The sequence below is a fragment of the Ricinus communis genome, chromosome 8 (assembly GCF_019578655.1).
Source record: "Ricinus communis isolate WT05 ecotype wild-type chromosome 8, ASM1957865v1, whole genome shotgun sequence".
Classification (NCBI taxonomy): domain Eukaryota; kingdom Viridiplantae; phylum Streptophyta; class Magnoliopsida; order Malpighiales; family Euphorbiaceae; genus Ricinus; species Ricinus communis.
The window spans coordinates 21,836,756-21,862,514 of NC_063263.1; the positions used below are offsets into that span (position 1 = coordinate 21,836,756).

The window sequence follows — 25,759 nt, forward strand, 5'->3', positions numbered from 1 at the left end:
TATTTGGCATGTCTGTTGGCGATTAGTTAATTTCGAGGACGAAATTTTTTAAGTGGGTAGGAATTGTCACAACCAAATTTATTTATTTATTTTTAATTAATAATTAATATTCATTAGCATGTCATTAAACATGTCATTTGCATCATGATTATGTATGACCTATTTTATTATATTATGTGGTAGATAAATAAATTATTTAGTTACATATTGATTTAATTGAAAAGTAATGATTTTGGACTAAATTGGAAAGTTAGAAGGAAAGAGGATTAAATTGTAAAATTGCCTATTTTTACACCAATTTACCACCTTTTCATTTCTTCATTTCTACACATGCATTTCCTATTTCCTCTTCTTCTTTGTCTCTCTCATTCTTCTCCTTTTCTTCTTCAAACCTTGATTTCCTAATCAAACTCTACAAACTTTTAGTAAGTGAGAATCTAATTCTTCTTTTAAGTTTGAAAGATTTGGGCTTTCTTAATCAAGGGAAACAAAGGTGAGTAATTTTAATTTCTTGGTTTTGCTGTAAATTAGGATTAATGATATGAAATTGTTGATGGTTATGTGTTTTGGAATTGTTTAATCAAGAGTGAACATACTATTACTTGTGATCTTGAACTTATGATCTTGAAGCTGAAATTTCTGGGCAGAATTTTTCACCTCTGATTTCGTGACCTTAGAGGCTTAATCTCGAAAATTTCCAAACATGAAAGTTGTAGGTATATGTTTCAGGAATATCTCTGTAAAATGGTTTTGCAGATCGTTGAGTGAGTATGAACTTATAAGGTTCGAATTGCTGCTGCTCTGTTTGTGGTTCAGCAGGTGACCTGGTTTTTATGCTGACATTTTGAGGCATTTAGAGGCTGAACCAAGCAAAGAGTTAAACATGAAAGTTGTTCATTTATATATCTAGTATATGTCTGTAAAATTTCATAATTTTTGGTTGAGTATAACGTGAGATATGTTGAACTTAATATGGCCTGCTCGAAACTGTTTTAAGCAGAAATCGGACTTAGGATTCAGAAATTTGTTGCTAATTGTGTGTTTCACAATTTGAGCTAGAGAAGTCCAAATTGAGTAAGATTAGTGTCTATAGAAACTTTAGGATGTTAACTTTATATCTGCAAAGTTTCATCAGAAAATTTATTCATTTAACTGGTCATTTAATAGGAAACGTTTTACTGTTCTCTTTAAATGGAAATTGGAGCAGCTGTATTGAAAATGCCATAATTATTTTTATACCAATGATTTTGAAGTGATTCTTTCTGCTATGGTTTCTATTAATTGTACATAAGTTTTGGTGTAATTTCTAATTCAGTACCTACAAGCTGCCTTCATCAATAAATATGTTGATTTATAGTCATTCATCTCATGCATCATATTAACATCAAGAATATATGTTATTTTGTTGAAATGTGATATTTTATGGATAGTAAAGATATGTATATTTATGCCTTGTGATTAATTGTATTTGTATTGAATATGTGAATAGGTTCATCCAAAGGCAAGGAAGTGGTAAGAGAAAAAGAATAGGATTACTTTATTATCCTATAAATTTTGGTAAGCATTTAATAGACTAGACTTTGTGTATATTGAGTAGGAACTGCTGTTTGATTACTTAATAATTTCTTGGTTGACTGAGTTGATATTGGTTATGTTTTTGGCTTGTTGTAAAGTGAATTGATTGTGATGTGTTGTGAAGTGAATTGATTGTGATTAAGGATTGATGACTCTTGAATGGATATTGTGTGATCGGGAAAGCTGAGCCGGGCGGATAGCTACGCGAGTATGTGAGATGGCAAGACTGAGCTGGGCGGATAGTCTTATCAAGTTTGTGTATATTGAGTAGGAACTGCTGTTTGATTACTTAATAATTTCTTGGTTGACTGAGTTGATATTGGTTATGTTTTTGGCTTGTTGTAAAGTGAATTGATTGTGATGTGTTGTGAAGTGAATTGATTGTGATTAAGGATTGATGACTCTTGAATGGATATTGTGTGATCGGGAAAGCTGAGCCGGGCGGATAGCTACGCGAGTATGTGAGATGGCAAGACTGAGCTGGGCGGATAGTCTTATCAAGTGGTTACTGAAATTTGAAAATGTGAGGAAATGTGAGGATGAGTCATCTGATCCTAATTTGATAGAAATAATGTGGAATTGAATTATTTGACTTGGTTGAGTTTGAGATTATTTGCATTATGTGAGATGAAATTATTTGTTTATAAGAATAATTGAAATGGTTGATTTTGTGATTGTTAGTTAAATGTTGGTATAATTTTCTGTATTTGATAAAGACTTGATAATTCTAGCATAATATACTATAGTTTAGTAAATTAAATGCTTATTGAGTCGCTAGCTCATTCCTTAGCAATATTTTTCAGGTTAGTGCAGTTGTAGATAGTCTTAGCTGTGCATTGCTCTCTTTGCATCAGTCAATATTATCAGGTGGGCCAGAGGAGTTATATCAAGCATTGGGGCATTTTGGGTACTTGTGTAAATTAAAATAATGTATAAATTTTTCTTATGTATATTAAGTATGTTATGCCACTTAAATTGTATGAATGTATATTATAATTAAGTAATAAATTATGTTTATAAAGTTAATTATATATATATTGCTATACAATTGGATGTTTGAGTTTGGGTGCTACAGTTTTTGATCTGAAGGCAGCCTTGTCATAGAAGGTCTTTATGCTCTTTTGGATTCTTGCAACCGAGTTAGTCCTTTTGAATTATAGAAGAACAGATCGTGCAAGCTAATAGCTCAAAGCCAAAGGATCAAGAGGAAGAGATGAAGAGTTTAGAAAGCTATAAGGAGAATTTTATTTCTTGATAGATAAAAGAAAACTGCCTGCTTACATTACCCAAAACTTCTTTTTATATAGAGGACCCTTATTACAATAAGACAGAAAAGATAAGGTGGGGATCTTATCTTTTACACGTGTACACCTAAAAAGAAAAGATGAGATTACACACTTACATAAAGATAGATCCTATCACATGCATAAAAGGACAGAAATTAATACACCTAATAGGACGAAAAAGATAAGATAGGAATCTTATATTCTTACATCTTTTAATTATATCATGAATCATGGAGGAGAGAGATTAATTGTTGTGTTGTCTTTATTGCCAGCAAAAAGGTGAGTTATCATCATCCAGGGGCTGAGAATCTTGCATAATGGCATCTTGTTGTTCAGTGATCAGACTTGGATCATCTAGTGGTGATGGCAGCACAGGTAAAGTGGATCGTTCAGTGATTGAGTGTTCAATCTATTGATTATCAGGTCCATTGTAAGTGCAGACAAGTGGTGTAGAGACATTGGTCCTTCCTAAATCATTTCTTAATTGTAGAGTGAGCTTTAATTCCGTTGTTATTGGCGGAGGAGCAAGATGTAAGGACATTTCAATTGTTCTCCAATAATGACACATGTTTTGGGTGGCATAGGTATCTTCTGAGAGCTTAAAGTAAGGCCTGTGAAGAATATAGATGACATGATATCCTGAAGGCTTGAAGTCATTATCTGTGAACAATTTATTTTCACGAATGATTTTGAGGAGATCCTTTTTCCATTGATATGGGGTTTTGAACCAAGTGAGATATTTCCATGGATATGTTCCTTAATTTGTATCAATATTGAAGAAATATAGGAGGCCCATGACTGGCACTTTTATAGCATGATAACAAACTGTGGAAAAACACTATAGAAACCATAGTTCACTTTCAATTTGTGGATGGGTAGGAGAAAGGTGATAGATTAAGCACCGAGGGTAATCTGGATAAAAGAAATTGAGTTGGATGGGTAGTAAGAAAGTCTGTTGGATGATTGCCAAATAATGAAACATCATATTTTTGGCAAAATTGTTGACCTGTTTCGTTGTGAGGTTTGTAGGAAGGTCTGGTGGTGAGGGAGGTTGCAGAGGGTTTTTTGAAGATGCAGAGGCCATGAAGATTATTGGAAGATTAATTGTTGAGGTGAGGAGGACAATAGGTTGGGGTTTTGGTTATGGTTTTGATAGTCTGGATAAGAAATTTGGGATGAGGTTTCTTGTTCCTTTTATATGCTGGACTTCAAAATCATACCTGCTAAACCATGATTTTAACCTCAATAATTGCGAATTTGGTAAGGTCTTCTGATTGGACTCGAGGATCTTTGAAAATGAAGAGTTATCCATTCGTACCAAGAAGTGTTGACCGATCAGAAAAAACTCAAACTTTTTTATCCCATATTTGACTACCAGAATCTCTTTATATGTTGAATGGTAATGCCTTTCTGATGGAGAAAATTGTCCTGATGCATGCCCACACAGTTGTTCCTTGTCATTGAGATTTTCAAGAAGAATTGGTCCCCATGCATGATCTGATGCGTCAGTCTGTAGGATAAGATGTCCTGTAGATGGAATGGTAAGGGGTGAAGGATTATAAGCTAATTCTTTCAGTCTCTTGACAACTGTTGTCTGTTCTGTTCCCCAAGGGGGAGGGTTCTTTTTGAGCATTTTGGAAAGATGACGTGTGTAACTAGATAGATGTGGTATGGCTTCCCTGACATAGTTGAGTATCCCAAGAAATTGCTGGATTTGCTTTACAGAGAGATTCTCATTTGGGAAGTTATCAAGCTCTTTTGTCAAGTGTGGACCATACGTATATTAGCCGTCTTTAAAATACATTCCAAGGAACTCTATCTCTTACTGGCCAATAACACTCTTCTTCTCTAAAAGCATTATTCCGTACTTTTGGATGATAGCAAGGAATTGTTTCAGGAGTTGATGATGTTCCTTAGCCGTTTCTGAGAATAAGAGAATATCATCAATGTAGATTAGGGAGGAATAGAGGATAGGCCCAAAGATTTCTATCATTGTTTTTTGGAACTGAGAAGGGGGGCTATTTTGAGCCTAAAAGGCATGACTGTCCATTGGTATTGGGCGTTTGGGATACAAAAGGCTGTTTTGTATCTTTTTGAGGGATGGATACCCAATTGCCAAAATCCAACTTTGAGATCAAATTTTAAATAGAATTGGGCCTTTTGAATATGGACTTTTAGGTTCGAGATGCGAGGAAGAGAAAACTTGTTATCTTGCAAAAAATGATTCAGAGGCTTGTAATCAATAACAAGTCTCTTTTTTCCTCTTAGCTTTTCAGATTTTTTTTCCATGTATAAGGCTTGACAGGCCCATTGTGAGGTTGTGCGCTCGATGAGGCCTTGTTGTAGAAGAGTCAGGCACTCGGATCTGGCAAGAGCTAGATCTATAGGAGACATTCCTAAATGGGTGGCTTTAGTTGGATTGACATCTTCGTTAAGCTTGAAAGAAAGGTTGATATAGAACTGGGGATTTTTCCACAAGGGTAGTGGATGTTGAAAATGTGAATGGGATTCTGGACAGAAAGGAAGGAATTTTTCCTTGTATTGCAGGAATGGTGGTTCTGTGTCTGTTATGGCGAACAGATTAAAAGTATTTGTGTATGGACAGAATTGCCTCTTGAACTTTATTCCATTGGGAAGAATTTGAAGCCTTTGAGCTTGATGATAAACATCAAAACCTATTAAAAGGTCTTTATTTGGGAGATATGAACCAATGATGTGCATTCATACCACACAATCAGGAAAGAACTATATCCCGATTTTTTGTTTTGTGATCAAGGTAGTCTTGAAAGTCTGGCCATTTGCCGCTCTGAAAAACTGAATATGAGATTTTCAGTGTTCAGATGGGAGAACTTCAGGATTCATCATGCTTCTTTGAGCTCCAGTGTCAAAGAAAACTATGATTGAGATAGGTTTTGAATACCTTGAAGGTAAGACTTGTATAGGAACATAAGGTACTAGAGGAACCTTAGTAGCACGTTGAGACAACTGGAAAACTAGAGATGGAGAGAAAGGATACTGCATCACATTTGCTAGTATGTCCTTTTCTTCTTTTGCAGAAAGACTGATCATCAGGATTGGAATTTCATCAGCATCATAATCTGAGGAGGACTCTTCTGAGGAATCAGTAGAGTCTGAATGTTCTTCTTCTATTCCAAAAAGACTTTCTGGAGTGAGATCGTCTTGTTCTGATAAAAAAGACTATATCTTCTTCAAATGAATATGGTAGAGACATGGACATGCTAACTTGCTGGATCATTCTTGCTGCTTTTTCCGAATTTTGAGGGCAATCTTTAGCATAATGTCCCTTCTTTCGGCAGATGTAGCATCCGTTTGATTTGTTGCCTTGATTTTTCTTTTTTCGGAAGTGTTTGAATCTCTTTGTATATGGCCTTTTTTCCTTTGAACTCTTTGTTTCTATTCTGAGAGTATTTTTAGAAATGGTGTTTGATTTTCTTCTTGTGACTTTTTTCTTTGCTGGAAGCTCTTACAGCTAAATGATAGCTGACTACATCTCAGCAACCAATTTTCTAGATTGCGTCGGGGCCGCGGACAGTTTGCCTTGAGTCCACCTCTTCAGCATCTCTAATGCAGCCTTAGGCTGGTCCATGGGAACCATGTGCCCTGCATCGTGGACCTTGAGGAAAGCAAGAGGCCCATAACTTCTTAATACTCTAGCTTCTGAGTTGTCAATAGTGAAAGGAACTTCAGGAGATGCCCCGAAGGCTTTCTGACCTTACCATTCCATAGCATGAACCCATCTTGAATTTCCGAGCCAGTTGCAGATAAGATCATATTCTCCTGCATAGACAAGCAACTGGATTCCATCCTCGAGGAGAGCAGGAATGCCTGCTTCAAGATTCCGCATCCAGTCCATCAGCATAGCCTGATACACCGCTTGCCAGGACACGGAGTCTATATCTCCAACACCAAGCGCATCCCTAACTGATTTCTGATTCAGAAATTTCTCCATGTTTGAGAAGTCATAGCAGAGGCTCCCCTTGCATTTCTTTCTGATATCATAGTGATTAATATCACCAGCACTTGCCATGATGCTAGAGAATATAGTGTTGCAAACAAAATATGAGGCCATGCAGGAGAGCGTGCCATCAGTACCACATAGTTTTATTGCCATTTCACACACTGGAATCACCTTGCCAATACGAGCATAATCAGTTTTTGTAATTAAACCCATATCCAATGCATAATCTGTGTAAGCTTTGTACTGGATTGCAGGATCAGTAAGCCCATTGCCAATGGCAAACCCCTTGAGGTTTATATGAATGCCTTCTTTAGCTTTGTTTCCACTGTGAACTCGAGCAGCAAAAGCAGGAATATAGTGGCCAGCATATGATTCTCCAGTTATGTAAAAGTCATTCTTCACAAGTTCAGGATGCTCCAAAAAGAAGGCCTGTAAGAAATCATATAGGTCATTACTAACTCCCTCCTCATTGTGACGAACGATGTCTATCAAAACTATAGCTGAACCCAGTCCCGATAGGTTGATCAACATACAGAAGATTTGATGCCTTGTCCCAACCATAGGGATTCCAAACAAGAGACATATTGTCAGCAATAGCAAAAAGGCCATTCTCATAAAACATTGCCAATTCACTACTATTGCCTGGGCCACCTGTCAACCATATCACCATTGGATCTTCCTTCTTCTTGTTTCTTGATTCGAAAAATAAATAAAACATTCTGGCGAAGTGAGAGTTAGCGATTTTATAATAACCAGCATGATGCCCTAAATCCTCAACAGAAACTGCTCCATAATCACCTTCAACATTCAGAAACTTAATTCGCTTCTCTACAATTCTTCCCCCTCCGTCAACACTATCATAAACGACATCATCTCTGCGGTCGATAACGTTAACGTCTTTCTCCGGTAGCAAATTCAGTTCTCTAATTAGCTTCTCTGCCTGTAACGAGGGGAAACTTGATTTCCCAAGACGGAGGTGATCGCTACCGTGAGATAATGCTATAAAAAGAAAATTGGTAAGCTTTTGTTCCATTTTTTTAATAAAAAAATATTTATATTCTTCAAATGTAAACATGATGATTTTTAAAAAACTTTACCCGTTACCCTCAGAATAAATACAGCTTAATTAAATGGAAGCAATGGGAGTTCTTCCTTCCTAATTGATTTCTAATAATATTTCAATTACTCATCCATAATTTCCATAAAATAGACAATAATATAATGCATAAAATATAATAGGCAAGAATTTTCTCAGGCGCTTATGCAAGAGAGCCAAATAATAAAGTAACATTTTAATTTAATTTAATTTTAGGTGGGCTAGTGGAGCTGCTTCTCGATGAAACGCATGCAATAACTCATCTTACATTGGTCAAGCATAGACCTGTTCATGAGTCGGGCTTGGCCTGACCGGGCTTGACTTTATTTTGAACAAGTCCGAACCCGTCTAAGCTCGAGAATTTTTTAATATCTCTCAGTCCAAGCCCGGGTCCGAATTTTTTTTAAAAAACTCGGCCCGGCCCGAACAATTGTTAAACCTGTAAATACGGGTCGGGTCTGGACGGGTTCGGGTCGGGCTTGAGTTTAGTTTTATTTAAATATATTATTAATAACAATAAAATTATAAACAAAAATAATAAATAGCTAAGTGATATGTAACACTTAATTATAAGTTGAAGGTCACAAGTTCAAATGCTAGGTATGACATTTTTTTTTTCTAATTAAACTAAAATCGGGCCGGACCGGGCGGGTACCAGGTCTAGTCAAGCATCACTCTCATTCAACTTATATTTTAAAATCTCAATTTGTAACAATTCTCAGGAAACTCCAATAACACTGGCAAGATTGAAAAATAAAATTTTCTGGATAAAGAATTAAGAGAAGAATGATACTGAGAAGCTTGAACTGGAATTCAAATTTCTAAAGCAGCAATTGAAAATCAATGAGCTACGAACTTGGTCATCCTTTGCAATTTTCAGAAAAACATCAATCCATAAACTACAGAGTCAGCCCCTCAAACCACCCGTTTTGAGGTACTGTCCGCTTTTCTTCATTTTCAATCTAACACCAACGATGATCAAAGAGCTCATTCCAGCATAACAAACTAGGCTACACTGGTAAAATCCAATTAAGCATACACCGATTGATGGGATGTAGCTCAATTGGTACTAGATTCGTGGCAAAATTTCAAATTCGAATCACTCGAGCTCACTTGGTATTCCAATTCGAACCAGTCCAGCTGAATACCAATTATCATGCATAATCACAAAGTGATGTGCAATGACCAATAGAACCCAAAAAAGAAAAAGAAAAAAAAAAAACAAATCCTACTAACTAAACCTTCAAACCCTCCATCTCCCTGCCCACAATCCTGCACCTAACCAGACTCCCAAAAGTATTCAAAACCATCTTCACATCCTCCCATCTATCTCCACCGGCCAACTTCTTATACAAATAACTATCAAATGTCATTCTTTGCACATACTCATCTCCACATAGCTCAACCAATGCCTCTCTACCCACATTACTCCCATAAAACACTCTTTGCAACAAATCCAAAAACCTAAATGTATTCACATACTTGTTATCCCATTCTCTCAAATACTCCCTCTTCAAGTCTTCCTCACTCACCATCTTCTCTCCTCCTTCAGACGCCTTCACTATACCCTCCCCGCACATCCTCCCGGACTTTGCCGCAAAATATATCCCTTCTCCGGAGCACTTGGTCACATACCCAGCTGCATCCCCCACCAGCGCCACCCGTCCTCTTACCCGGGTCGGACGCGGGTGCTCCGGTATTGGGTGGGCCTCTACTTTAATCACTTTACCACCCTTGATTTTGTCTCTTACCCTTTCTCGTATGCCTCTTTGGAAAACCTTAATGTTTTGCTTTGAACATACAGTGCCAGTACCCACTGCTACGTGGTCGCATTTCGGAAACACCCACGCGTAAAAATCGGGTGAGACGTCATCGCCCACATACATCTCGGCTAGGTCTTTGTAGTACTCCATTTTGTCATCAGGTAATCTGATTCTTTCTTGGAAAGCAATGGCGCAACTGTAGTTTCCAGCGTTTATTGACTTGGCTACACGGCTGTTAGCTCCGTCAGCGCCGATGACTACATCGACCGCTAGCTCGCCTTTGATGTTGTTGTTAATTATATGATGTATGATATAAGGCTCTTTTGGAAGAGAGGGTATATCTATATGCATCACTAAACCCTGGATCAAAGTAGCGCCTTTGGATTGTACGCGTGATCGCAGAAAGGAATCGAGAACTTCACGGCGGAGCATGGGGATAGATTCATGAGGCTTCAAAGTTTTGGAACCAAAATCAACTGTGAGATTGGAAGGAGAAACGATCTTCATACGGGTGACATGGCGGTCGATGAGGTTGAGAGGGATGTTGAATTCGTCTAACATGCAGAGAGGAATGGCTCCGCCGCAAGGTTTGGCCGTGGAGGTGCTGCGTTCGAAGAGGAATGTTTCGATTCCTCCAGCAGCAAGTGCTTCTGCGGCGGAGGAACCAGCTGGACCGCCTCCGATGACAGCAGCGCGTAGCTTACGTCCTGAGATGGCGGACGTGATTGAGAGAGTTTGAGGTTTAAAGAAGGTGGATTTGGAGGTGGGAGTATAGAGAGGACAGAGGAAGGTTGAGTAGAGATGATGATGGATCTGCGGAATGGGCATGGTTAGGTTTCGGAAGTGCAGCAGAGAGAGAAGGGAAAAGGTGCAGAAGACAATGATGGAGATTAATTCGAAACTGAGACTGAGATGATGGCTTTGGGGTTTCTGCTAAGCGAGTGTGTTTGGTTGTTCACGGATTTAAAAATTTTGAGTGTTGAATTTATTGGGCAATTGTTGTCTGCCTGTGACGGATGGATGATGCATTCACCACAATAACTAGATAAATCGTAATAATATATATAATAATTAAAAATTATCAATTAGTTACTAACAATTAAAAATAAATATTGTTGATCGTATATATTTTATAATATTGATGTTTTATTTTAAAAATGGAGTTTTCTGTTTTAATCCATCTAAAAATATAGTTTATTCTTTTAATTATTAACTTAGTAAATAGTTCTAATATATATTTATTAACTAATATATTATTTCTATTAAGATTTTAGTGAAAATTAATTTTTATAAAAGTAAAATATTTGAAATAATTTTAATTAATTAAAATAGTTTATATTAATTAATTCAATGGAAAAAGTAAACTATTCTTTCAGAACAAAAGAAGTACCCTAATAGTATTAATTTTGACATATAATTAATTATCTAGGAATAATTAAAATAAAAACAATATATTATTGTTAATAAACAAAACCATATTTTATTATATGATTAATTTTATTTATAAATAATATAATAAGTTAGATTTATAAAAAAAAAAAATTACTTTTAAAACATTTTTCAAAAGTTAAAGTATCAATATTTTACTTTAAATTTTTTCAAAAGTTAAAGCATCACTATTTTTTTATTGGTGTGTTGTGAGATCTTCACTGTTAACAATGTCTATGTCTGAGATGCTTTCAGCTGGAAAACAACAGATAAAACAAATTGCCCAGCTGACCATTGTGTATTATGATTTGCTATTTATTTATCTAATTTAAAATAGAAAATTTTAGCTCCTTTCACTTTTTTTTTTTTTCTGGTAAAGGCCATATTTAATTAAGAAACATTTTTATTTAATCAAATGCTTCATCCATTTCATATTTTATATATGCCACTTTTAACTACTTCATTTGGATTAAAGAAATATTTAATAGTTAATTATAAGAAAAAACTAACTAAATCAGATTTATCTTTATATAGATATTGGAAATTTTATTATACTTATTACAATATGAATATAAAATAGAAAAAATATTAATATTGTAATATAAAAATAATAAATAATTGAAAAAATTATTTAAAAAAGAGTTGGTTAGTATGAAATAAAAAATAATTATAAATTAATAATTAAGTGTTAATATTTTATTTCTCAATTGAAAAGATACTTTCTTGAGAGACAAAATAAAAGATATCTTTTTGAACTAGAATTTTTTACTAATATAGTAATTGTTTTCTCTGTATTAGAAACTATATTCAAATAAAGTACAGATTAAAAGAGAAAACAGTATTACTGTAAGGAGCTGTTCGCGAGAGGTATGCTGCTACGAGCTGTTGTTGGTGGCAGGAAGAAGGCGAGGAAAAGCTATTGCTAGATGCTACTGCTGATGTTGTGGCTATTGAACCTTGTGCTGCCACTAATGGAGGAGATGATGGTGTTGAGTAGATTGATGAGTTTTTGAGAGGGAGGTTTGACAAATTAAAAATGAAAAAGATCAAGTTTAAGTTGAGCTAAAACTTATATATATTGCGTATATATAAATTTTGGCTCATGAACCAAACTATATATATATATATATATATATATACGGAAGCATTTGTTTATATTATATTTTTTTAGCTCCATAAATAAATAATTGAGATCCAAAATTAATAAAGTTCAACCTAAAAAGTAGGTTTGGCCAATGGTTAGTTATTGATTAAAAAATTTAATTAAATAATTAATTTAATAATTTTAATTCTATTCACGTGGGTTTAGATGGTTAAAGAATGAGGATTCAAATAAGAAGTTAGTTGAAACTCCTTCCATTGAAGGATAAGAGAAGTTGATTCTAGTGTATGTCTATCTGTAATTTTATTATTTAATAGGTGGTTCTTGCATCAATACACTTTCACACATTGTGCACATTAGCTCTATAGCTCCGATGGCGTCGGTTAATGGTTCTATTTGAACCTTCGAATTGTGACATTGGCTAACCATTACTCAGAAGTAATGAATGAATTTTCTTCGTCGCATGGACCCTTGAATTAGGAGATGAGCCAATGAAGAATACTTTTGAGCCTTATATCCTTATCTAAGACTCAACTCACAGTAATGGCAGTAGTAAACTTTCCTAGGAACCTTATTTGAGATGTTCCTACTTTTAAGTATTTAAGCCCAAGTATTGGAAAGGCTTGGCCCAAAGACATCTGGAATCAGACCCCAGGCCCAAGATATGCAGGCTTTATACTTATACTGAGAAACATTGCCTTGTTTATTTTAAATATGCTTTTGAAAGTTTGTGGCATGCACACTGAGCCTAGTACCCTTTTTTGGTAGAGAGCCGAAACCTAAAATTCTAGGAAAAAAGACTCACCATAAACCGTGTACGGGAGCTATAAGGTTGGAAGGATGCTTTGTATATTAATGTGTATGTTAACCCCTTTTATTTTATGTCCTTGTGCATAGCACGTGCATCATGCATCTTATACATTACCCACATCATACTAACCTTTTTATTTATAGCGATATAGATACTCTTGTGGGTTGGAGGAGATAAGATAATGAAATGCTAGGGAGAATACCAATCTCACCTAGAATTCAGACCATGTTAGAGCTCCTTAAAAAGCCAAGACATCAAGCTTCCACAAGTGAGATTGAAACTACATCTGAAATGGCTGACGAAAGAGCTAATGAGCAAGATATTGAAATCCTCAAGAATGCTGTTATCGACAATTTGAGGGGTGTGATTCGGGAGGAACTCCAACAGCTTTTGGCCAGGATGGTTGTGAACCAAACTCCACCTACTGTTCCAATTGCACCGGCTAATCCTTCTACTGCTTTTGACCTAGTTGCGGTTGTAATTGAGACTGTTGCCGCAACCGCTGTCACTACTATTGCTGCTGCCAATGCTAATGTCGAAGACTTTGCTAGAGGAGGAGTGCCCTAGAATTTCCAAAATTTTGACAAATATGTGCCGGACCAAGCCAACAGGGAAACAACTCTTGCTACTAATGAAGCTGTAAGTGGCTTAAGTGCTAGAATTGACAAGATGCAAGGCATGCTGAAAATCAAAGGGTTAGACCCGATCTATGATTTTGAGGAGTTGGTGTTGACTAGTGAGGATAAGCTATCTACAAAGTTCAGGATGCCTGAGATGAATAAATTCAATGGCACTGGTAGATTTAGAGTCACTGAATTGGACCTCTCCATAAAAAAAAAGTAGTTAATTAGGCTTAATAAGCTTGGTAATTAAAGCATAACTTGTAATTGGGATAGAATAGATGAGCATTGTACATGAATAGCTTGTAAATTAGGTTAATAACTTTGAGTATTATGCTGGGCTTTAATAAAAAGGACTAGACTTAGGTGAACCTCTCATATTATATGTCTTGATATGTAGAAATATTATGTTACATTTGTAGGAAATAGCCCATTAAGCATTAAAATTATATGTAAATATACACAAATAAGAAGTCGACTTTCAGATCCATCTCTAGATTTGTGACATAAGCTTCCTTATGGAATCGAGAAACGTCACTCATTAGTAAAAGTGTCATGGTTATCCGGGTGACAACTTCCATCTCTATGCTAGTCTCTATAACTAGTTAGCATTTTCACGATTAGGTTGAAAAGCCTTATAGTATCGTAGTTGCTAAAGACACTTCGAAGCTGATTGCAAGCCATCTCTGCAGAAGGATCACCAATAATTGGAATTCTTGTGGTTTCTTCTTGAATATGCCAAGTGACTAGAGTGTGTTGTACCTGACCAAGTTCACAATTCATAAGGTATAGGCTATGGTTGCAAACTAAAATGAATGGATCTTAATTTCACAAATTAAACCAAATACTATATAATTATTGATCATTTAGTAATCACAAGTATCATTTTGTTCGTTCTTGTTTCGCCTTTTCTGATAGCATCTTTTGTTTGCTCCTCTTTTTCTTCATTGATGCAAGCCTTCTTACTGTTTTCTCTTTTAAGTAGACACTAGTGCTGCTCATCATTTACTATTTTTGTTGCATTTGGTCATGTTTTCTTTCTTCTCTGTCTCACACTATTAGGAAGTATAGCTAGAATAAGGACTTAACAAAGCTAGTAAGAGATATATAGGTTTGAAATTCTTGCTACCAACTGTTAATACAAATATTCGTGAAGATTGACAGCAGACAAAACGAAGAAATGAGTTGGCAAGCCAATTAAGTTTTACTCACTGTTAAGTGTACGACAACCATGAATGCTAAAAAAATTATCACAAGAGCTAATAGGAAATGATACATTGACCATGAACAAATTCCTCAATCTAGAAGATTTAATTTGATATTTTCTCGTAAAAAGTATATATCTCTTATATTTATCTCTTACCATATTATCTTAATGAATTTTTAATTTTTCCTAGTTTGTATTGTAAAAGGAGTCTTGTAAAGCAGAGTCTATATAATTCTTTGTACTTGAGTAATTCAATAAGAGTGAATATTGAATAAAAATTTCTTCATGGTATTAGAGCAAATTACATAAATCTTCCATTAGAAAAGCATGTCTTTTCCTTCATCTGAAACTCCCACTAAATCAACCATTGTACCACCATCACAAATTATTTATGTTTCCTCTGAAAATGTTGGCTTTAAAGCTTGAACAATCCTTACCGAGACCAATTATGACACTTGATCTCAAATCATGGAGATGCAAATTATTGGACATGAGAAATTGGATTATATTATTGGGGATTCTCCTCAATCCGAATCAATTGAACCCTTTTATTCCAAGTGGTAAGCTAAAAACTAGAAGTTAAAAGCTAGTTACTCATATCAATGACACCATAAATCATGTAAAAATATCTTCATATCCGAACAACTCATGAAATCTGGAATGCTCTTACAAAAGCATATTATGATGGATCAGACGAAATACAAATTTTTGCTCTTAATCAACAAGCATTCCTAAGTTGGTAATCTGACAGATCTCTTCTGACTTATTATAGCGAATTGATTCAAATATTCTAAGAACTTGATCATTGGGATAAAGTAGGAATGAAAGACCATGATGACATCATTATGTATAAATAGCTATGGAAAAGCTAAGAAAAAACATCTTCTTGAACGGACTTGATGGTGAGTTTGAATAAGTGAAAGGAGAAATTTTTCATATGGATCCGAGTTTGGACCTTGAACAAATATATGCATATGTTCGTCGAGAAGCAAATCGAAAAAGAAAGCTTGACTGGCAAACAGACTTTCTCAGAGTCAACTGCATTGGTCACCAAAATAAATAACTCATTTGTTAGGTAAAATACAAATCAAAGCCTTGGTATTGGTAATATACTGACCAATTCAATAAAACAATATATACATTATGATGTAATAGGACATACTCAAAGCAAATGTTATGACTTGATCATATATCTTGAATGGCGGGATCCTTTTAAAGCCCTGAAATGAAAGTCTAAAACTGCATCAGTATCAACAGTTGTAACTGAGAAAACCTTCCTCGCCAGATGTTGCTGCTTTACACATATCTTTAGAACCACTAGGTAAATCTTTTTGTAAATTTTGCTACTGTTAGGTCATATACATGGATTATTGATTCTGGATCAACTAATCATATGTCTTTTAATACATCTACTAACCTAAAACCATTCAAATAATCTATTGTGTCTACAGTCAATGGTACAAAAGCTAGTGTTATTGGTAAGGAATCGTTTTCTCTTAATAACCTAAATTTAGAATATGTTCTAATTGTTCCTTCTTTAAATTTCAATTTAATGTCTGTATCTCAACAACCACCTCTTTCAATTGTGTAGTAATTTTTTGGCTTGATTATTGTATTTTTAAGGACATTAAGACAAAGAGGACGCTTGCCTATAGTACTAGAAAAGGGAAGCTCTATTATATTGACCTTGTACCATCTAGCTTAAGTGCCTTGACTGAGTCAAGTTCGGGGAATAGTAGTTCGATATTCCGAGGTATAGAAAATAAGATCTGGTTATGGCATAAATACCTTGGACACGCATCATTTGGATATTTAAAGTATTTGTTTCATAAGTTGTTTTTAAAAACATCTACTTGAAATTTCAAATGTGAAACTTGTGAATTGGTAAAAAGCCATTAAGTCCCTTTTCCAACAAGTTTAAATAAAAGTTCAGCACCATTTATGATTATATACTTTGATGTTTGGGGACCTGCAAAAGTGCTGACCTGAAATGGAGCTCGATGGTTTGTTTCCTTTATTGATGATTATAGTCGTATAACATGGAAATGCTTGATGAAAAGTAAGCAAGATGTTTGCTCATTATTCAAGAAATTTTATTCGATGGTGCATGCTTAGCATAAAACTTCAGTTCAAGTACTTCAAATAGATAATAGAGGTGAGTTCATTAATCATTAACTCACAAAGGTCCTCCAACTACATGGTGTAGTCCATCAAATCACATACCCTTATTCTCCCTAACAAAATGAGGTTCCAAAAAGAAAAAACCGTAGACTTTCATACCCCACTTGATACATTAAATAAAAGCCTTACATCACCATCTTACCAAATTTACCTCTTAAAGTCCTTGGTTGCACTCCTTTTGTTCACTTACCTCACCATACACGCCACAAACTCCAACCTCGTGTTATTCAATATATCTTTGTTGGTTATGGTCTTTACTAGAAAGGATATAAGTGCATCACCCTTCAACTCAATGAATGTATATTAGTATGGATTTCCAATTCTACGGTCATCAAATGTATTTTCCTGCTATACCCACTGCAAGTTAAGGGGTGAGAAACATTAACTTATAGGCCGACCTTACACAATCCAGCCTTAGACATTTTCCTAATCCCAAACAAACATAAACACAAACTGACCTTCCAACATAAATACAAACTGACGTTCCAACTGAAACACAACTCGACCTTCCAATAGAAACTCCTAACCTAGAGCTTCCAACAAAAACTCTAGACCTAGTTGAATAACCCAAATAAGAATAAATCAAGCATTATTCTCCTGATATTGAACCAATCAAGCATTATGAGCTTGATATTCGGGGTCAAGGTTATAGAGCTGAGCTTGGAGCACCATAATCAGTGTCACCTTTACTTAATAATGCATCCCGAGTTGAACCTCAGGTAACTCATGAATCCTCTCTTAGAATACTTCCTAGTAGAACTACCCGAGGAAAGCCTACATCCAGTTATGAATCCATAATGATCTCTAGACTTAAATATCTAATAAATAATTATGTATCTTATTATAGATTATCAATGACATGTGAGTCATTTGTAAATTAATTATCTTCTGTATAAGTATCTAACAGTGTGCAATAAGCCATAAAAGACACAAGGTGAAAATAAGCAATGAACAAAGAAATGAAATCTCTTCGAAAGAATGAAACCTGGGATGTTGTAGATTTACCAAATGGAAAAAAACCTATTAGATGTAGGTGGATCTATACCATTAAATACAAGGCAAATGGAAGTGTAGAGAGATACAAATTTCGGTTGGTTGAAAAAGGATATAATCAAACGTATAGGATAGGTTATGTAGAGATTTTTTCTCATGTGGCCAAGATAAATACTATCAGAATTCTTATGTCCTCGGCTATAAATTTGAATTAGTTTCTACCTCAATTTGATGGAAAGAATGCTTTTCTTCATGCGATCTCCAAGAGAAAGTGTACATAAAACTACCTCCAGGATGTAGACTTCAGGTTGAAAGAAGTAAACAAGTTTGCAAGCTGAAGAAGTCCCTATATGGATTGAAACAATCTCCGAGAGTTTGATTTGGAAAGCTTACAAGTTCAATGAAGGCCCTTGGCTATAAATAGAGCGGTTTCAGTTATACTCTCTTTATAAAACACAAGGAAGGGAAAACAACTGTATTTATCATATATATGGATGATATGATTGCAACATGAGATGATGTTGACGAAATGATAGCCTTAAAAAAACTATCTTTCTAAAGAGTTTAAAATGAAAGACCTTCATGTTCTCAAGTATTTCTTAGGGATTAACGTATTATGATCTAAGCAAGGTATATTCTTGTCTCAATGAAAGTATACCTTGGACTTACTTAAGGAAGTCGATAGGCTAGCACATAAACTAGTTGATACTCTTGCTAGTGAACATACTAAGCTTGACATATTTCCCGATCAAGTCCCTATGAATAAAGCTACCAGAGGATTGTAGGTCGATTAATGTATCTTGCACATACTAGACCATATTTAGCATACTCTTTGAGTATAGTGAGTCAAAATATACGCTCTCCAAGTGAAGATCATATGAAAGCTATTCTTCGTATCTTGCAGTACTTGAAATCCTCTCCAAGAAAAGGCATTATGTTCACCAAAAGCACAACTTTATTATTAAGGCTTATACTGATGCAGAGTGGACTGGTTCTATTGATGATAGGTAATCAACAACAAGTTACTTAACTTTTGCTGGAGGAAATCTTGTTACATAGAGAAGTAAGAAGCAAAATGTTGTAGCTCGATCTAGTACAAAAGCCGAGTATAAAGGGAGAGCTAAAAGTGTTTGTGAGTTACTTTAAATCAAGAATTTGCTACATAAACTCCGAGCTCCACATATTAGTCTTATAAAACTATATTATGATAACAAAATTGCATGTGGTATAGCTCATAATCCAGTTCAATATGATTGGACAAAACATGTGGAGATAGATAGACACTTTATTAAGGAACAATTAGAAGCCAAGGTAATTGAAGTACTTCATGTCCGATCTGAAGATCAGCTTGCCATATCCTTACCAAAATAGTATCAAGTAAAATTGTTCACGTAACATTAGACAAATTAGGCATGTAGAATCCCCCTATACACCAACTTGAGGGGGAGTATAGAAGATTTAATTTGATTTTTATTTCCTAAACAATATATATAACTTGTATTTATCTCTTACCAAATATGGTCCTATCTTTTAAGAATATTTATTTTCTTCATGGTTTGTATTGTAAAAAGAGTCTTGTAAAGGAAAATCTATATAAGTTTTTATACTTGAGTAACTCAATAAAAGTGAATAATGAATCAAAATTTCTTTACTCAATATTTGTGCTTTGAACTTGAGTTATAAGAAATAATTTTTAATAATAGTTAATAGTAACTTCCCAATCTGTAGGATGTAGCAGAAAGTGGTATTGATAGTAAGAAAGGATTTTACATTCAATATGAGAAGCCAAGCATGACTCCTTGTCAAAATTCACACCTCACAACAAGAACAAAATGAAAACAAAACAATTTGATCAAGCAAGCATACATAACTTATTACAGCATAAAATCAACCAAATCGTGGAGCGTAATAGGATGATCATGCCAGACAGGGTCTGGCAGGATCATTCCGCATCAGCCCAGAAAAGGAGTTCACTTCTTGTGAAGGAATGCGGATATCCTACCAGACATAACCTGAAGGCTGACAAGCTATCTCTGCAGAAAGAGAACCGACATCACAACAACTTGGTTCGTTATGCTTCCTTTTCCTCTGTACTGTCAGATTCTTGTGTCTTCTCGACAGGAAGTATGGCATAGTTTCCTAATAGCGGAATGATTACCTGACAGAGGTAATAGGAGATATATCGCAGAAAACGCTGCCTATATGCAAGTGGAAATACAAATACTGTGAACATTAGCAGCAGGCCAAAAGAAGATAGAACTTCAACCACTACAATGTAGTAGGCAAGCCAAGCAAGTTTGCTTACTGCTAAATGTGCGGCAGCCATGAATGCTAAAGACATCATCACAAGAGCTAATACAAAAAGCGATACTGACCAGAAATAGAAAAATCTTACTAAATAAACATCTCGAAGAGTTGTCCAGAATGCGCAGAAAATGCTTACGATGGAGCAATAGAAAGCTGCTGTGTTGCATATCACAAATAATTGAAACATAGGCTTACTTAACATGGTTGCCATTCCTTTGTCTGGGCTGTCTGAGCTGTTATATCCACCAGGCATCGTGAAAGCAGCAGCAAAGGTGACAGTGACCACAAGTGTTTCCAGCAGTATGAGGATTCCAACCCTTTCTTTCAGATAATCAAATTTGCGTGGGTTTTGCCGCTTGAAATTTTGTCCCTTTTGCTTGTGAATCATTAGATCCAAACTTGGACAAACACCAGCAGACCACAATGCACAAAGTGTTATATTCTGCATACATGGTAAATTGAAGATCTGATTTTTGCATAATAACCATTCTAAATTTTTATTTTTAGAGCTAAAAAGTCTAGTATTAAATGAAATAAGTTTAATTTTGGAATTGTTGCAAGTGTTGGAAATTTTAGGAAGATTCAAACATAAGAATTAGTAGCCAACAGGAAAAGAATATTTAAGAGAGATTCATTGTTAAATTGACTACATTTTAACTAAAGTTAAAGTTGAATGATTAAAAATGAAAGAAATAAAAATTTTGTGACCAAAATAAAACTTAATGCAATTCTTTTTTTGGAAAGAAAGAAGCATGCCTTAGAGGAGTAGTAATAGATATAGTTCATACGTATTGCGATCTTGGTGCTCCGCTGGATATCCATGGAGAGACATCTAAAGCCGATAACATATCATTGTTGAGAAGGTTCAAGTTTATTCTCTTATCCCATGTCAGAGTAAGCACAACTGCGGGATGAGAATTCATAGCTGCCAAATGTAATGGAGTATTTCCATTTACATCTTTCTCATTCAAAAGGTTCTCCAGCACAGGAGTTTCGAGTATGTACCTCACCACATTAACTTTTCCACTTTTAGCAGCAGTGTCAAGAAAATTCTGACCTTTTTTGTTGAGCAATTCTGTCGGATATGGCCAGTGCTTCAGGAACTCCTTGATTACTACAATGTGACCTCTTTTGCTTGCAATGTGAATGGGAAGTGATCCTTTGTTGTCCATTTTGAACATGCTGTGCCTACACTGACTTAAAAGGAAGCAAACTGTGTCAATATTATGGCCTGCATATGCTGCCCAATGAAGTACCGTTCTTCCTTTTCCATCTTCCAAGTGCAAAATCTCAGGATTCATTTTTCCCATCTCTTCTAACATATCAGAAATGGGATAGAATTATCACATAACATAGTTTGTATTGAATTTTCTTTCAAAGCTTCTTTAACTATTTCTTAAGGATGCTGCAATAAAATGGATGATAAACTTTTTCTTACTCTGGGGAATTGCCATCAAGTCTCGCAAACAGGAAACGACACAACTTCTTAAGACCAATCTCAATTCAAACCATCATATTTAGCATTTTCAAGAATGAGATTGTACTTCATTATCTAATGAAGGTTATTAATAATTCTTCAAAAGAGGTGAGTTGTAATATTCTTTACTAACAAGTGAGGAATTAAATACATTGACCTTTAGGTAGAGCTGTTTAAAACTTTGAACTAATATGGGTTGAAGCCGGTATTGGTCGGGTTTGAATTTTTTTAGCCGAGCTAGTCCGATCTATTTTCTTGACTAAGTCTAGTCTGTTTTTAAACATATAAATTTGATATTTTTATATAATTACAGAAAAATGCTGTGTAGAATTTTATTTTTACGTGAGTTTTTTTAAAGATTTATTTTTTCAAGAATTCTTTTTCATGTTTTTCTTCAATAAAATTTATTTATATGGTTTTTTCTTTGGAATTGCATTATAGTATCCTTTTGATATTTTATTGATATCTTTTCAGTATATTTTTGTTACTGTTAAATATATTATAAAATTTTATTTTAATTACATCTTTATGTATTTTAAACTTTATTTGGTATATTTTTATATGTTATGGTATTTTTTTGAAATATGCATCTTCATGTCATAAAAAATACACTAGTTGCTATAAAAAAATATGTAATATCATTCAATTTACGAAAATATAAAATATATAAAATAAAAATTATAAAAAGTAAATTCATAATAATACACGCTAAAGAGTAAAATTATATCCTATTGGTATCTTTTACATATACTTTTAGTATTTTTTTCGAATAAAATTCTAAATGGTAAATAAATAATAATACAAATTAAAATAAAAAAAACTTACAGTATCTTTCAGGTATGTTTTTAGTATTTATTTTTTTTAACGAAATTATAAAAATAAAATAATATAAAATAAAAATTAAATTTACAATAACAAAATTAAAATTATATCATTTCAATATTTTATAGGTATACTTTTAGTATTTTTTTCTTTATGTATTTTTTAGGTATATTTTTAGTATATTTTTCTAATGAAATATTGAAAAGAATAAAAAATAAAAATTAAAGTCACAATAATATAAATTTTTAAAATTTATCTTTCAGGTATCTTATAGATATATTTTTAGTAATTATTTTTGATAAAATTTTAAAAAAATAAATTTATAAATTTTCTTTTTGAATAAAAACATAAAAAGAAAGTTTTTTGAAAAAAGAACTGTTAATTTTTTTCTTTAACCGTAAAAAGAAAAAATTTGAAAACACAATCACCTATAAAATTTTACTTAAAGTCTTTTCAGGTTAAGTAAAATTCTAGAGCTGAAAATGAGCCGAGCCGCTCGCGAGCTACTCGGAGCTCGGCTCGATAAAAGCTCATTCGAGTTCGTTCGTCAGGATAAACGAGTCGAGCTCGAGCTTAGTAGTGCTCTTTCCTTTGAGCTCGCGAGCTGGCTCGTTAAGGAGCTCAATAAATAAATAAATAAATAAAAAGACAATATATTCTAATTAAGAAAATAAATAAATAAATAAACTATAAAAATTCAACCTTTATTATATTAATATAACAATATATACCAACAAATTAGGTTTTAATTGTAAAATTCTCTAATTGAATAATTTTAGTGTTATTCAATTAAGTGTTACTTTAATAACATTATTAATTAAGTTGACATTTGATTATGTACATTTAATTATTATTAATGTCTTACCAATTTATTTTTTATCCTAAATTAATTGAAATAAAATAATAAAATAAAAATTATATATAAAAGCAATGTAGTTTTGGTGTATGGTATAGGTAACTTAAATCAACCTAAACTACGTTGTCTTACTATAAAATTACGTAGTCTTAGTGTTGAATGAACAAGCATATATTATTTAAATGCTTAAAGATATTTAAAAAATTATAGTCTATACATTTATAAATTAACAAGGCATGACTAAATATTTTTGCAAAATACTTAATATGAAGCTTATGAATAGAGTAAAAACTATTGTAAATGATCATTATCTTTAGCGCTTTTTGTTCTTTAACGCTTTTTACAAAAATAATATTGTATTATCTTTAGTGCTTTCAGAAGTTTCAGATCATCACAGGCTGCATTATATCACTTGTATTGTGACATGTTATTGTATTCTAATTTTATTTGTTGTATTTATGGAGTTTGTTGAACTCTTTATTTTTATCAAGAATTTGATTTAATTATTTTAATTTCTGAATTTAAATATATATTTTACTTTTGTGTATAATTTATTTTTAATTGCAAAATTAACAGCTACAGATTTGATAAAATCGAGCTTGCTTAACGAGCTTGAAATCGAGTCAAGTTCGAGCTCCACATTTTTATATATGTACCGAGCTAATAACGAGCCGAGCTCGAGTTTAGCTCGTTTATATATAGTACCGAGCTAATTACAAGCCGAGCTCGAGCATATGAAAATTATAATGAGCCGAGCTCGAGCTCTAAAATATAAAATATTATTAAGTTCGAGCTCAGTTAAATTTTTGCGAATCGAGTCTGAACATTAAAAAGATTGGCTCGGCTGAACTCGTTTGCACCTCTATAAAATTCTATATACATGCCTAAAAATGTTTAGATAAACTTAAGCAGGCCGCATACTTAAGTCCACGAACAATTCTACTTCTAGGGTTTAGGTGATCTCGTATCAAATACCAATGAGAAGGAGAATGATAATCTATAGTTGAAGAAATAACTAAAACAAGAGATTGTTTCAATAGATACCTGTTTTGCCTTCCATAAAAGCAATATGAGCTGGTGGATTTCCTTCTAGTCTTTTAACCGAATGACCATGGCCAATTGGAGCTTGGAGCAGTAACTGAAAAATTTGCATATCATATATTTTGACAGCCATATATAATGGAGACCAGCCTTCCTTGTTCTCATAGTACCAAACTTCTGGGTCTGCAGAAATTAAAAATTGAACTACATCATAGCGTTTATTCATCACAACCTCATGTAAAGCCGTGTATCCATGCACATTTTTTGCCCTTAATAACCTATCACCCTCAGTACTACTTGTACTTTCTGCACCTAAAGAAACTACATCTGTACCAGAAAAATCTTTTCCACAACATACAAGGATCCGAACTGTATCAAGCAATCCACTTTTAGCAGCAAAATGAAGAGCAGTATCGCCTTTGACATCTTTCTTGAAAATGAGTAGAGGAAAATGAAAAGCAATGAGTTGAGCAATCTCCTCGTTTCCTGAACTTATTGCCACATGAAGCAACGAATTACCTGATGGACCTACTTGACCAAAGATAGTTGATAGAGATGATCTTTTTTCAGCTGAAATTCTTGCTAATGTATCAAGGAAGCAGTCAGCGTCGGCTTTGCGCATAGCTTCTTGCAGTGCTTGAAGATCTATGAAGATATCATCATGATCATGAGAAATGTCAGGTTGTTGCTGTTGTAGTCCTTCCGCTTCCATTAATAATTGGAGTCGCTTGCTTCTTTGCTCCCAGCAGCTTCCTTCATAATCTGCTGCTACTCGAATTTCCAGATCCATCTTGGCTGCTAACAAAGAAATCTCTCTCTCTCTCGATATATATATATTTATATGTGTGTGTGTGTGTGTGTGTGTTAGGTACAAACCATGTGACGCATGCAGATCCAAGGCTTTCAAATTTGAATTATGGACAAAGTAAAGTTAATAAATAAAATAAGGTATGCATGTGAAACAAAAACTTTTGATGTTCGAGAGGCTAGCTTCATATTAAAACGAGATTCTTCTAATTTATGTCCAAATTGACTTTTAATTTCGGATTTGAGCGAATCAAACAAATATTATTTTATTTTAGGCCTAATTGTAAATTAAAATATATCCTTTAGCATATTTGCAGATTTATCATAAGATTTTGACAATTTAAATATAGACTTCTATTATTTTTACAATTTGAATTACCGGTGTCGTTTCTGGTGAATTGAAACTTG

At 34.0% G+C, this 25,759-nt stretch overlaps 2 protein-coding genes and 1 pseudogene across 2 annotated transcripts; all 3 read right to left on the reverse strand.

Moving 5' to 3' along the window:
* Nucleotides 1-6,340: 6,340 nt before the first annotated feature.
* Nucleotides 6,341-7,892, reverse strand: LOC8268693 (annotated as a pseudogene).
* Nucleotides 7,893-8,723: 831 nt separating this feature from the next.
* On the reverse strand, nt 8,724-10,727 carry LOC8268692 (geranylgeranyl diphosphate reductase, chloroplastic). The gene has a single exon (XM_002521593.4). It carries the CDS (start codon nt 10,525-10,527, stop codon nt 9,172-9,174), a length of 1,356 nt encoding a protein of 451 aa, XP_002521639.1. The 5' UTR covers nt 10,528-10,727; the 3' UTR covers nt 8,724-9,171.
* A 9,017-nt stretch (nt 10,728-19,744) lies between these two features.
* On the reverse strand, nt 19,745-25,334 carry LOC112535278 (protein ACCELERATED CELL DEATH 6). Its single transcript, XM_048378403.1, has 3 exons — nt 24,548-25,334; nt 21,137-21,678; nt 19,745-20,790 (listed from the first exon to the last, which is right to left on the reverse strand). Exons 1-3 carry the CDS (start codon nt 25,332-25,334, stop codon nt 20,113-20,115), a joined length of 2,007 nt encoding a protein of 668 aa, XP_048234360.1. The 3' UTR covers nt 19,745-20,112.
* Nucleotides 25,335-25,759: the final 425 nt, after the last annotated feature.